Consider the following 14825-nt stretch of genomic DNA (forward strand, 5'->3'; position numbering starts at 1 on the left):
CATTGAGGGATGCCTTAAGAAAAAACTCTGGAAGCTGGCTCTGCTATTTATTGTTGGCATTTTGATGAGTTGGTCTGGTACGAAGGGGACATTGCGCACTGCCCTTTCATGAGCAGCCGCAGGAACACTCCCTTCGGGTTTCAGTGCCAGGAGGAGCTGTGCCACTTCTGAGCCACTGGTAGGTTTTTAAATCTTATAAAAACAGGTTTTCCAAACTGGCCGTATTTTCTTCTCTGCTTTAGCTAGTGGGAAGCTCAAAGCCTAATCTCCAGCTAACTTCCAGCTCTTGTATGTGGTATGCGTGTCTGTATCGTATCCCTGGCTTGCTTCCTTATTTTCCTTTTTCCTTCCTCTCACTTTCTTCACCGATATCCTGTTTTCCACTATGTACTTTTGTAAGTTATATTTTATTTTGTGTCTCTGTACTCTACCTCATCGTTTTTGAAACGAGATTGAGTATAAATTTTTTAAGTGAAAAATCTCCCCCTTATGTGTAAAGCATTAGAATCTAGTAGACTGAGTCTATTTTGATTTACAGAAATTAGTGAATCACTTATTTCTGGTGTAATTTTCATCAAGTTAGTTAGATAAATAGAAATTTTACCATCCTCTATCTGGAAGTATTAAGATGTTATTCTGTTTCATTATATACTATATATAGTACAGTTACTTGGCAGTTTTGTTATTTACTACCTACCCACAGCCTCTGCCCTATTTTTCTATTTTATTTGTCTCATGTGCACAGATATTCTTGCTGTTAGTGTCATATTTATTTAGTCATAACAGGGTTTTTGTGCCTGCTTTTGGAACGTTTGTAAATTATTTTTAAAGCTATGTTTAATTATGTATGTATGTTTTCATCAGTGTGGTCCTGCTGATTTTAAACTGGAAAAAGCTTATAAGGTGTTTCCAAACTGAGAAGCCCTCCTCCTGTTCATTAGAGCCTGAAATTAATTGAAGTCAAAGAGAACCCTGCAGATGGGCGGCGGTGATATGATCAGAACCTTGGGTTACATACCTGGCCTCGTTTCATCAGAGGGCCGCATGTATGTTATAAAGAGGGATTTTACTGAGACTTAGAAAAAAAATGTATTTCATGCAAATTGAACTAGGTAGAGATCAAAATGTATTTTGTATAAAATATTGATTCTCATCATTTTTTTGAAGATTAGACTTTGCATATTTGTTACTATATAGATGCTGTCGTTTCAATTTTCAGAAGACTGTGCAGTCTTTTTAACTGATGAAGAACAAGCCTTTGTCTTCCTGTAATTCTGAAGTGAAGTTGAGTCACCCAACAAGAAAAACACTAAGTCCAGTTAAAATATAGGCATTAGTAATAGAATGCTGAAACAAACCTCTGGATTGGCTTCATTGGCTTTCCTGCTTCTTTTGCATCCCAAAGCATAAGCTTAAATCATCTCAGAAGGACAAGGTCCGCCAGTTTATGGCATTTACTCAGGCTGGCGAAAGAACTGCCATCTACTGCTTAACACAGAATGAGTGGAAACTAGACGTGGCCACTGACAACTTCTTCCAAAACCCAGACTCGTTCCACAAGGAATCCATGAAAAACACAGTGGACAAGAAGAAGCTGGAGCAGCTGTATAACAGGTACAAAGGTAAGGGGAGACAATGACAAGAAGAGACAGTAGAGAACTCGCATCCATCTCTAGGGAACAGAGTGAATGTTACATTTCCTGAATATCTGATGCCATGTTCAGAAGACCTCCAAGATGCTATCCCTATTCTTCTTGATATTCAGCTGCAAAATCCAGTCAGTTTAAATGGAACTGTGACTGCCTGACCAGGCGGTGGCGCAGTGGATAGAGTGTCGGACTGGGATGCAGAGGACTCAGGTTCGAAACCCCGAGGTCACCAGCTTCAGCGTGGGCTCATCTGGTTTGAGCAAAAAAGCCCACCAACTTGAACCCAAGTTGGCTCCAGCAAGGGGTCACTCAGTCTGCTGAAGGCCCGCGGTCAAGGCACATATGAGAAAGCAATCAATGAACATCTAAGGTGTTGCAATGCGCAATGAAAAACTAATGATTGATGCTTCTCATCTCTCTTCGTTCCTGTCTGTCTGTCCCTGTCTATCCCTCTCTCTGACTCTCTCTCTGTCTCTGTAAAAAAAATAATAATGATACAAATAAATGGAACTGTGACTATAAACCCATTCAGATTAGGGGCGGGTTGAGAAGATTGATTGGCAGTCAGCTATCCCCACTGAGATCACCAGTGGCAGGAGAGCCGTCAATGGTATAGTGTCACAGCTGGGTGGCTACACCTGTGAATACAGTGTTTTTTCCTAAGCAGTTCCATCCAGGTTGAAGTATTGGTAGTGAGAAAGTTGTTTAAGAACAGTACCAAATCATAATAATTCTAACTTGTAGATAAAAGTCAGCCTTCTCTTAGCATATGATAGTGAGAAAGTTGTTTAAGAACAGTACTTAATCATAATAATTCTAACTTGTAGGTAAAAGTCAGCCTTCTCTTAGCACAGGGTAGTAATATCACACTGAAATAATGTCAGTTGTTGCATAAAAGCTCTTAACTAAAGAAAGCTTTTGATAAAAGCTCTTACTAAAGAAGATTTTGTGTTGGAGATTGGGAACACTTGTTATTTTTATTGAAATCAGTACCTGGAATGGAGCTTTCTATATCAAAATACAGTCATACTGCAAAAATAAGTCTGCGTATGTGCAGATTCAAATCACTCGGCAGGCTTTCAAATTACATATCAAGTGTCAAATCTCTGCTGTAATGGGTGAGGCAGCAAGATTCAAGAGTTGATTTATTTTTTTCTTTCTAGTAGTTTCTGAAGCTAATCCCTATATTTCCAAAACTTAAAAAAAATACTTATTTAAACAAGTATTAAGTCAAACAGACTAATTCCCTTGGCTTTAAATACTTATTTAATTATCTTCATATTTTACTTTTGAGAAGAATGTGTGTATATTTTAATCTGTCTATTTTGATCTGAACAATGGGTTGAAAATTGCATTTTTTTTAAAAAAATGTCTTGGTTCAGAAACATTCTATGGTTAAAAAAAGATTTGTACTTGTAGTTCTCAAAGAATGAACATTATTTTAAATTAAATTCTAGTGTGCTTTAAATTTTTTTTGGCTAAGTTAATTGTTGAGCTAACTTTGTAAGTCAGATGATATGCAAATTTTTTAAATTATTCAAATATCTACAGCTGCCTTTGAAAAAAATACTTTTATAGAAGTGAAAATTGTCAATTTTCTTTAGTTCAAACTTTATCCCTTCATCATTTAACATTATCCATGCAATCCTAGTCACTTGAAGTAGATATATGGTACAATCGTTTTTGGTTCTTAAAATAAATATATAGTTCAAGGACTATTCACAAGTATAATGCTGGTTATTGCACTAATATACACAGATGAGTGAGTGCTTCCAAAATTACTTTGAACTATTCAATACTATTGTATATGAAATTTGTCAAATTCACTTATTAGGTGAGAGCATTGTAAACCGATTTTTCTATTATAAAAATCTGTAGTGTTGGGAGCATAGAATTGAATAGAAAGACAAGTGCAGAGCCTTTGTCCTGTAAGCCTATGACTGCAGTTGTCCTCTCACTAATACATTTTTTTTATTTTTGTTTTTTGTATTTTTCCGAAGTCAGAAGTGGGGAGTCGGAGAGACAGACTCCCACATGCGCCCAATCAGGATCCACCAGCATGCCCACCAGGGGGCGATGCTCAGCCCCTCTGGGCTGTAGCTCCACTGCAATTGGAGCCATTCTAGCACCTGAGGCAGAGGCCACGGAGCCGTTATTCGGCCCCGGCCAGCTTTGCTCCAGTGGAACCTTGGCTGCGGGAGGGGAAAAGAGATATAAAGAAGAAGGAGAGGGGAAAGGGTGGAGAAGCAGATGGGCGCTTTTCCTGTGTGCCCTGGCCGGAAATCGAACCCAGGACTTCCACACACCAGGCCGATGCTCAACCGCTGAGTCACTGGCCAGGGCCCTCTCACTAATAATTTTGAAATAGTATTAGTAGAATAGAATTGGAAGTTTTGTGGTTTTATTCATTTAATCATCAGTTTTTATTTGGTATTTTTTATATGTGTACATACATACACACACACATATAAAATGTAGTATATAGTACTTAAATCAGTGGTCCCCAACCCCCGGGCCGCGGACCAGTACCGGTCCGTGGGCCATTTGGTACCGGTCCACAGAGAAAGAATAAATAACTTACATTATTTTCATTTTATTTATATTTAAGTCTGAACGATGGATTGTTTTTTTTAAATGACCAGATTCCCTCTGTTACATCCATCTAAGACTCACTCTTGACGCTTGTCTCGTAAGTTCAACAATTATATTTAAAAATACCACAGTTTTTACGCCGGTCGCATAATTTTATTTTGTGCATTTATCCGTCCCACCCTAAAGGCCGGTCCATGAAAATATTTTCTGACATTAAACAGGTCCATGGCCCAAAAAATGTTGGGGAGCACTGACTTAAATGACCAAAATTAAATTTGTATGACAGGAAAAAAAAAAGTTTATCACACTTAATTTTTATTTAAGCAAAGGAACTACAAGATTTCTGTTTGCACCTTCTAAACTAACAGAATTAACAAATATGTTATGATGATATATTATGAAACACACAATGTCTGAAATTACTAGAATAAGTTTTGTGTGGTATTGCCGGGATTCTTCTTTCAATAGATTTTTCTATTTGATTTTCTGCTGGGGAAATGCTGAGTTTCTTAATTTTATTTATAAACCAGAAATGAAGGGCAGGGAAGCCTGAATTTCAAAGCTGTGTAATGTGGATGCATAAACTAAATGACTATGGAAATAAGTATTGTACAGTAGCATTAAAACTATAGGAAATGAAATAACTTTTAAAAGAAAAAACATCAATCTTTTGGTGGGTTTGTGATACCACAAAATAGAAATACCAATGCAGTATTTTTGTAACAATTTGCCTTTGGGCAAACTAAAATTTTATAAACTTGAATTTTATTTTACTTTATGGAAATTAGATTTTTTTCTTTTTTTTTTTTAACATACAGAGTCAAGAGAGGGATAGATAGGGACAGACAGACAGGAATAGAGAGAGAGGAGAAGCATCAATCATCAGTTTTTCGTTGCGACACCTTAGTTGTTCATTGATTGCTTTCTCATATGTGCCTTGACCGTGGGCCTTCAGCAGACCGAGTAACCCCTTGCTTGAGCCAGCAACCTTGGGTACAAGCTGGTGAGCTTTGCTCAAACCAGATGAGCCACGCTCAAGTTGGCAACCTTGGGGTCTTGAACCTGGGTCCTCTTCATCCCAGTCCGACACTCTATCCATTGTGCCACCGCCTGGTCAGTCTAAATTTTTTCTTTTTTAATGATGAAGTCTTCTCAAACAAGTTTCAGTGATTTTTTTTTCCCCACTCAAGCCTAGAAACCTAGGCTTTTAAAATAGTAGTATTTTCTGGGTAAATTGTTATTTGTTGCTATCTTTCACATATAGGAGAAAATTGCAGTCTGATTAATGTATTTGAAACATGCTTGCTAGAACTGTGTAGTAAATGTATGATTCTAACAATGCATTTTAGTAATACTTTCCAAAATAATATAACTTCTTTTTTCCTTAATTGTAACTACAGACCCACAAGATGAAAATAAAATTGGAATTGATGGGATTCAACAGTTTTGTGATGATTTAAGCCTAGACCCTGCCAGTATCAGCGTTTTGGTTATAGCATGGAAATTCAGGGCAGCAACTCAATGTGAATTTAGCAAAAAGGAATTTGTAGATGGCATGACAGAGCTTGGGTAAGTAAATTGGTTTCAGTTTAAATTCTTTCAGAAAGAAAGATACTTTTCGGCATTAATTATCCTGTAAATATTGATTTCATATCAATTTATTTTCTTTATGTATCTTATCAATTTCTTATGCATCTGCACTATATTAGCCTTGGGTTCCCTTTAAATTCCAATATAAATTTTATTTAATAATTTTATTTAGATTAATTCCTTTTGTAACTTATTTTCTACCTTTTAATTTTTTTTCAGGTTATAAATTGATAGTAAACAGTGGGATGCTTTTGTTTGTTTGTTTTCAGCTATTCAGTTTATTTCATAATACTGCATACTACTGTGTAATTTAGTGTGTTGCTATATTAAGCATTAATAAAATGTTATATTGATTTTTGCTTGTAATATTTCTCTCTTCTACCTACAAGGTTGTGATAAAAGTTTCATTAATAACTTAAGATGTTTCTCACTTGTCCCATAAGTCAAAGTAGTGAATGAAAGCACATAATATAAATGTCTTTTAATCATTAAGCTTATTGAACTATTTCATGATGTCGTACAAAAGCCAACTTGCTTGAATTGCTGATATTCTGGTATGTCAGTGTTGACAACTTAACCTTGTGATTTTTAGCTGCTGAAGGAGCTTGAAAGCCTAAGGTAAACATTTTCTTAAGGCACATGCTTACAGCATTCTAAGGGAGAAAATATAGAGCATTTGTAGTTTCCATTAGACTGATGAATCTGATTTGTCAACCTTGTCGGTTTAGATGATAAATTTTACAAGACTTTTGGTTCTGGTGATACCTTATCATTTTCCTGGTGATTTTATAAACCAACCAAACAAAAGAGAACATTATGACAATGGTATAATTGCATATTTCTTCATGTTCTTTGTACTAGGGAGCCTGGATGAATTATCAGGAGTTTTAGAATGGAAAAAAACCTATTAAATATTCCATGTGCCTGATACTATACATGATCCCATCTGTTAAAATCTTCCCAAAATGTGAGATTTGGAAATAAGTGCTTCTTATAGAAATACTTACGTGCATTTCTAAGGCAGTATCTAGAGATATGTTGTACAAGTACATTTTTTAAGTTCTTGCCTATTATCCTATTAAGTGTCATAACTTAACATACTTTAAAGATTTTGAGCCTGACCAGGTGGTAGCGCAGTAGGTAGAGTGTCAGACTGGGATGCAGAGGACCCAGGTTCGAGACCCCGAGGTCACCAGCTTGAGCGCGGGCTCATCTGGTTTGAGCAAAGCTCACCAGCTTGGACCCAAGGTCACTGGCTTGAGCAAGGGGTTACTTGGTCTGCTGTAGCCCCACAGTCAAGGCACATGAGAGAGCAATCAATGAACAACTAAGGTGTCGCAACGAAAAACTAATGATTGATGCTTCTCATCTCTCTCAGTCCCTATCTCTGACTCTCTCTCTGTCTTTGTAAAAAAAAAAAGATTTTGAGTGTGAATCTTTACAGAATATGTTAGATAATTTCATGTCCTCTTTTTTTTTTTTTTTTAGAGAGAGAGAGATAGAAAGGAAGGGACAGACAGGAACAGACAGGTAGGGAGAGAGATGAGAAGCATCAACTCATAGCTGCAATGCCTTAGTTGTGCATTGATTGCTTTCTCATATGTGCCTTGACCAGGGGGAGGGGATCCAGCAGAGCGAGTGATCCCTTGCTCAAGCCAGCGACCACGGGGTCATGTCTGTGATTCCACACTCAAGCCAGTGACCCTGAACTCAAGCTGGTGAGCCCACACGCAAGCCGGATGAGCCTTTGCTCAAGCCAGCGACCTCAGGGTTTTGAACCTGTGTCCTTAGCATCCCAGGCCAACACCCCATCCACTGCACCACTACCTGATCAGGCTCATGCCCTCTTATATGGAGTGTACAGAATGTAATTTAAAATTACAAGTTAATGATTGCTCATGGTACTGCTCTCCACATCTCACAGGGCATTGAAAGCATTTTGTAAATTTTATAATGCTATACACTAAGAAAAGGTATTACTCATGTGTTAGTAAAGTATATTGTAAAGACAATCTCAGTACTTTAAGGGATGCGAAAGATTGTTGGCTTCTAGTCTAAATAGCACTAAGCTTTAAAATATACTTTGGCTTTTGTGTCTATTATTATTTTTTTACATCTTTTCCTTGCTATTAACTCTTGACTGTCACTAGAGGACCTGCCTTTACCAGTTTATCTTATATCCTTTCATTGGGGGCTTGAGGATTCTTAAGTAAACTGAGTAAACTCTATTAAATGTCTTAACATCTTTATAAAAACAAAATATTGACTGTATGTGTTGTTTATTTCTGGGTTCTCTGCTGTATTCCATAGGTCTTATTGTCTTTTACCCAACACCATATAGTCTTGCTTATTGTAGCCTCAAACTTTGAATTTAACCAGACTGCAGGACACAAGGTCAACAAACAAAAATTGATATTATTCCAAAACGTTGAATGTAACAGTGTAAAAAAACAAAGTGAAATTTTTAAAATTTATTTATTTATTCATTTTAGAGAGGAGAGGGAGAGAGAGAGAGAGAGAGAGAGGAGAGACAGAGAGAGAAGGGGGGGAGGAGCTGGAAGCATCAACTCCCATATGTGCCTTGACCAGGCAAGCCCAGGGTTTTGAACCGGCGACCTCAGCATTTCCAGGTCAACTCTTTATCCACTGCGCCACCACAGGTCAGGCACAAAGTGAAATTTCAAAATGTCCTTTCCAATACCATCAAAAATACAACACACCTAGGATAAATCAATTAAATATGTGGCTACCTCCATAGAGAAAACAACTCATTGAGAGACAGGAAACCTGAATAAATGGAGAAATATACCTCACTTATAGATTGGAACACTTGGTGTTTGATCCCTAAATTTAGCTATACATTTAATGTCATCTCAACCAAAACCCTAATAAGTAGAAAATTTATGTATGTGTAATTTGACAAGTGAATTTCAAGTTTATATGGATATATATAGTCAAGAATAGCAGAACAGCAAACAATTCTTTTTTTTTTTTTTTTTTTACAGAGACAGAGAGTGAGTCAGAGAGAGGGATAGACAGGGACAGACAGGCAGGAACAGAGAGAGATGAGAAGCATCAATCATTAGTTTTTCATTGCGCATTGCAACATCTTAGTTGTTCATTGATTGCTTTCTCATATGTGCCTTGACCGTGGGCCTTCAGCAGACTGAGTAACCCCTTGCTGGAGCCAGCAACCTTGGGTTCAAGCTGGTGGGCTTTTGCTCAAACCAGATGAGCCCGCACTCAAGCTGGCGACCTCGGGGTCTCGAACCTGGGTCCTCTGCATCCCAGTCCGACGCTCTATCCACTGCGCCACCACCTGGTCAGGCCAAGCTGGTGAGCTTTGCTCAAACCAGATGAGCCCGCGCTCAAGCTGGCGACCTCGGGTTCTCGAACCTGGGTCCTCCACATCCCAGTCCGATGCTCTATCCACTGCGCCACCACCTGGTCAGGCGAGAATAGCAAACAATTCTTAAAGAAAAAAAGAATGAGGTGAGATTTGCTTTACCAAGGCTTTTTAAACTATAGTAACTAAGGCTACATTGAGGACAAGGACAGATAAATATACCAGTAGAACAGAGTGGAGGACTCAGAAACAAATCCATGTATACAGGTACATTGGATTTATGGCAAAGGCAGCATTTTAGGAAAGTGGAGAAAGAACATCTTTTCAGTAAATGGTTCTAGGAGAATTGGCATATGGAAAAAAAATTTATCTTGATCCCTACCTTACATCGTACATAAAAATCAGTTCCAAGTAGATTGTAGATTTCCATATGAAAGGCTATAGGCAGAAGAAGCCTCTAGAAAATAATGTAGGAGAATATTTTTATGGTCACTCAGGAGGAGAAGTTTTAAAACATCACTAAGAAAACACTGTAAAGAATAAGATTGATAAAGTATACCATACTAAAAATAACATTATCAGCAAACATCATCAAGAAAGTAAAGAGGCAGCCCATATTCTGAAGTACTTTAAAAATACTTAACTGACAAAGGCTTGTATCCCTAAGATATAAAAATTCCTATAAAACAATAATAAAAAGATAACCTAATTAAAATGGGCAAGAGGCTTGAACAGGCACTTTGAAAAAGAGAATTTCCAAATGGCCGGTGCAACTACAAGAATGTACTCAATCTCACTTCATTGGGGAAGTGCAGATTAAAATGACAATGAAATAGAACCTCAGGCCCATTCTCTAGAATGACTAAAATAAGGTACTCACAAATATTAGTGAAAATGTGAGGAAACAGTATACTGCTGGTGGGAATGTGAAATGGGACAATAACATTGGAAATTTGTTTGACATTTCTTATTAAAATAAAGGTGCTTAGACCCTGTAACCCAGCTGTTCTACTCTTGGGTGTGCCTAACATAATACATGCAAGCATGTGCCAGGATACATGTACAGAAACATTTTTAACAACATTCTTTGTAACTAGAAAACTAGAAACAGCCAAAATATTTATCATCAATAGAATATATAAATTATAATATATGAATATAATAGAATGCTATGGGACAATGGAAACGAACCCACCTCAGCCACATATGTCAGCATAAATGAACCTCACAGACATAATGTTGGCTTAGAGAGCCAGATACAAGATAATGCAGCCTATGAGTTTCCATTTAAAACGTTCAGAAACAGGGATAACTGAACTTACACCGTGGAGGTGTGGTTGTTGGAGTGACGGAAGCATAAAAAAGAGCAAGGAGGAGCCCTGGCTGGTTGGCTCAGTGGTAGAGCGTCGGCCTGGCGTGCAGAAGTCCCGGGTTCAATTCCTGGCCAGGGCACACAGGAGAAGCACCCATCTGCTTCTCCACCCCCCCCTTCCTCTCTGTCTCTCTCTTCCCCTCCCGCAGCGAGGCTCCATTGGAGCAAAGATGGCCCGGGCGCTGGGGATGGCTCCTTGGCCTCTGCCCCAGGCGCTAGAGTGGCTCTGGTCGCAACAGAGCAATGCCCCGGAGGGGCAGAGCGTCGCCCCCTGGTGGGTGTGCCGGGTGGATCCCGGTCGGGCGCATGCGGGAGTCTGTCTGACTGTCTCTCCCCGTTTCCAGCTTCAGAAAAATACAAAAAAAAAAAAAAAAAAAAAAAAGAGCAAGGGGGTGACCACGTGAAGGCAAGGGGTGTGATGGGGAAGGGCACGCACCACTCCCCAGGCGCTGCTGCCTGCCAGTTCTCTATGCGGGTAGGCTGCACTTCGGGGCACCCATGACAGTCCTAGCAGCTGTGCCTTTGTGCCTCTGAGCGTGTTCATGGACCTGCTGGTCTGTGGCTGGTCTGGCTGCTCTGGGACTGCTTCACTGTGTGTCCTCAGCCCTGCTCTACTGGGTGCGTGGATAAGTGGAGTGTTGCTTTTGTTCTCTTCCTTGCTGTGCGGTCAAAATAAAAATGACAAATTATATGTTTTGTTATTCTAGATTCTGCTTTAAAAGATTTTTAATATATCTTTTTAAAGATTTTTTATTTATTGATTTACAGAGAGAGGAGAGGTGGGAGGGGGAGCAAGAAGTATCAACTCATAGTTGGTTCACTTTAGTTGTTCATGGCTTTCTTCTAATATGTGCCTTGACCGGGCAAGCCCAGGGTTTTGAACCAGCAACTTTAGCATACGAATGCTCTATCCACTGCACACCACAGGCCAGGCAAGGCTTTTTAATATTCTTAAAGGTTATTGACTTTGGAGGATAATCCAATTTTAAAACAATAGAGTTGTGTTCTACTCTACCTGGATGTTTTTAATCTAACCTGCTGTAATGAAGAAACCCCTAGATACAGTAGCTGAAGTGCTACAGGTTTATTTTCCTCTTGTAGGACAACACAGGGGCAGCAGTGGTACAAGCTGACAAGGTAGAAAATGGGGTTTTGTTACTCTGTAATCTCAGGGCATTGGCCTCTTTATTATCAAAGCTGAGTTAGGCCATGTTCCTATTCCATTCCACACAGAGGAGGGCAAGTAATACTGGCTTTTGACTTTTTTAAATAACATTTTTATTAAGATACAATTCTTCCATTTACAGTGTACAAGTAAGTGTTTTTGGTGTATTCGCAGAGATGTGCAGGTGTGTCACCACTGTCAGTTTTAGAGCATTTCCAGGCTTTTTGGCTAGAGAAAGGGGCCCACGAGAACTCCACCTGCACACCCCCTTAAATCCAAGCCCCAGGCTGCACGTATTGCAGTGAAGCTAAGAGCTGCTAGGGTTTGGGGAGGCCTGTCTGCTGCCCATAACAAAGTGCTGTCTCTGTCTCTTGTCATAGGTGTGACAGCACAGAGAAGCTGAAAGCTCTTCTGCCAAGATTGGAGCAGGAGCTTAAGGACACAGTGAAGTTTAAGGATTTCTATCAATTTACTTTTACCTTTGCTAAGAACCCTGGGCAAAAAGGTTTAGGTGAGTATAAAATCCAAACTTGTAAGAAGCCACATCTTAATGAGACTCTAAGTGCACATGAGCAACAAGATTTCAGTCCTGCCTTCTGTATGTTTTTATCCCTCTTTGCATTTCTTTTACTTTCCACTGATTTACTCCATATGCAGATAGACCAGTTTGTAGTACCATATACCTGAACACCTCAACCAATATCATTCTCAAATTCTGGGTTTAAATATTTAAATGTGAACATGTAGCCGTGGCCCTGCCCATTTGGTTCAGTGGTAAAACATTGGCCTGGCGTGTGGAAGTCCCAGGTTTGATTCCCAGTAAGGGCACACAGGAGAAGTGACTATCTCTTCTCCACTCCTCCCTGTCCCCCTTCTCTCTCTCTTTCTCTCTCTCTCTCTCTCTCTTCCCCTCCCATAGCCACGGCTCGATTGGTTTGATTGCATCTGCCCTGGGCACTGAGGATGGCTCTGTGGAGCCTCCATCTCAAGTGCTAAAAATAGCTCGGTGGCAAGCATGACCCCAGATAAGCAGAGCATCAGCCCCGGACAGGAAGTTGGTTGGTGGATCCCGGTCAGGGCGCATGCAGAAGTCTGTCTCTTTCTCCTCCTCTTACTTAGAAAAAATAAATTTAGACAAATTTGCAAATGCTCTACATTCTCTTTTATAGATAGCTAATTGACTAATGAGTTAGAGAGGTCAGTAATTAATATTGTACTGGCTAGATGAGTGATCCTGTCAATGGTGTTGCTAAGATTGCCAGATGACATTAGTCTTGTCCCAATCTGAGGATTTAAAGTTGACTTACTTGAAACCAGTTCTGATGTGTATTGGATTACTTTAGTACAGACATACCTTGTTTTATTGAGCTTTGCAGATACTGCTTTTATCAACATTGAGGTAAAAAGATTACAACTTGCCTTGGCTCAGTGCTAGGGCATTGACCCAGTGGGTGAATGTCCTGGGTTCAATTCCTGGTCAGGATACACAGGAGAAGTGACCATCTGCATCTCTACCCCTCCCCCTTTTTCTCCCCTCTTTCTCTTCTCTTCCCACAGCCATGGCTCTATTGATTCAAGCAAGTTGGCCCCAGGCATTGAGCATTGCTCTGTGGCCTCAGTTGCTAAAAATAGCTTGACTGCTGAGTAATGGAGCAACACTGCATATGGGCAGAGCATTGCCCCATGGGGGACTTGCTGGGTGGATCCCAGTGGGGGGCGCATGCAGAAGTCTGTCTCTTTGCCTCACCTGCTCTCACTTAATTAGGAAAAAAAAAGATTACAACTTGCTCAAGGTTCACATGATAGCATTTTTTTAGTAATATTTTTTAATTAAAATATGTACATTGGGAGGTGTTTGCACATAATGCTATTATTGCACACTTAATAGACTATAGTATAGTGTAAATATAAATTTCACATGCACTGGAAAACCAAAAAATTTCTGACTCACTTTATTGTGATACTTGCTTTATTGTGGTGGTCTGGAAGTGAACCCTCAATTTCTCCGAGGTGTGCCTTCACTTCTTTCAAAGTTGTATGAATTATTATAATATAGCCTGTGTATTACTATGTGTGGTATATTTGGAAATATTTTAACTTAAAATTTTAGTTTGAAAAATTGGTTTATTTTGCTTATTTATTTTGCCTGTAAGTGCTGTACGATTTATTTTTGTCTTATCTCTTTGTGAAAATAAATCTGCATTGACCTACATTTTGTTGCCTAATGTAACATATTTATGTTTGGTTTACTAAAATCTCTTACGAATTTGGAAGGGGGAATTACATGGTCTTTTATGCAGGAATCAAACAGGTATATTAGTACATTTTGAAGAGAAGTTCTTATAAATAAAAGCAATGTTATACTACAGCCAAAATTAGGTAGGAAACCGGAAAGGGGCTTGAAAATTCATAGAAAAATCCACCGCAGGTATTTGGTTCCAGGTCCCGAGTTCACTTGTGCATGTTTGCAGGTGTGTGCATGGTAGACGTTCTTACCCCTCTGTCTTTCTGAGGTTTGTTCTCCCTTTCCTTCTATCAGCAGATCAGGTGCAGGTACAGACTGAGAGCCTGCACCTCAGTCTCAGTTCAGGGAGGGAGGTGTCACTAAGGACGTCTGCCTCAGTTCAGGAAGGTGGCAGCAAGCACTTCTGTCTCGGATCAGGGAAATGGGCAGCTGTCTTTTCCAAAGCACTGTGTTCTCGTTGCCCCAGCAGGGGTTGTTTCCTTCTTTTCCTTTGTTTTGGTTTGGTTTTCCAGGGCTGTGGGTTGTTCGCTTTTACTGGTAGCGCACTGCGCTGTGATGAGCCTCTTGTGAGGCTCCCTCTGTCTCCAGGCTGGCCCATCATGCGGACGGGCTCCTCGCCCTTCCTGCCACCTCACAGGTCATGTACCTGCCACCCAGGCGCTGACAAAGGCTTCTAGCACAAGGGTCCCTCAGGAACTTACTTGAATGGCTCTGCTTAAAACTTCAGCAGGTGGAAACGGGAGAACTGCTGGGAAAATATGAGTGCAGTTTTTCCTATTCAAGGAAGCAAGTGAGCAAATAGAGTCCGCTGTCGTATAAGGGGGCAGCGGCATCACAGGGCTTTGCACGTTCCCCCCTTTATCATG

General features: G+C 39.7%; 1 protein-coding gene across 13 annotated transcripts in view; it reads left to right on the top strand.

The window, feature by feature from the left end:
* Window positions 1–14825, top strand: part of DCUN1D2 (defective in cullin neddylation 1 domain containing 2) — a 38292-nt gene that overhangs the window by 6102 nt on the left and 17365 nt on the right. For 4 of the 13 annotated variants that reach the window (XM_066380505.1, XM_066380510.1, XM_066380512.1 and 1 more), the window contains exons 2-4: window positions 1220–1622; window positions 5642–5810; window positions 12095–12225. In XM_066380505.1, coding sequence (XP_066236602.1) covers window positions 1448–1622; window positions 5642–5810; window positions 12095–12225 — 475 coding nt within the window. In that variant the 5' untranslated portion in view covers window positions 1220–1447. Of the gene's footprint in view, window positions 1–100; window positions 179–268; window positions 289–1197; window positions 1623–5641; window positions 5811–12094; window positions 12226–14825 lie in introns of those variants that run through there. The other 9 variants (XM_066380516.1, XM_066380503.1, XM_066380504.1 and 6 more) reach the window with 7 other exon arrangements.

Source organism: Saccopteryx leptura, chromosome 4 (assembly GCF_036850995.1).
Source record: "Saccopteryx leptura isolate mSacLep1 chromosome 4, mSacLep1_pri_phased_curated, whole genome shotgun sequence".
NCBI classification, from domain to species: Eukaryota; Metazoa; Chordata; class Mammalia; order Chiroptera; family Emballonuridae; genus Saccopteryx; species Saccopteryx leptura.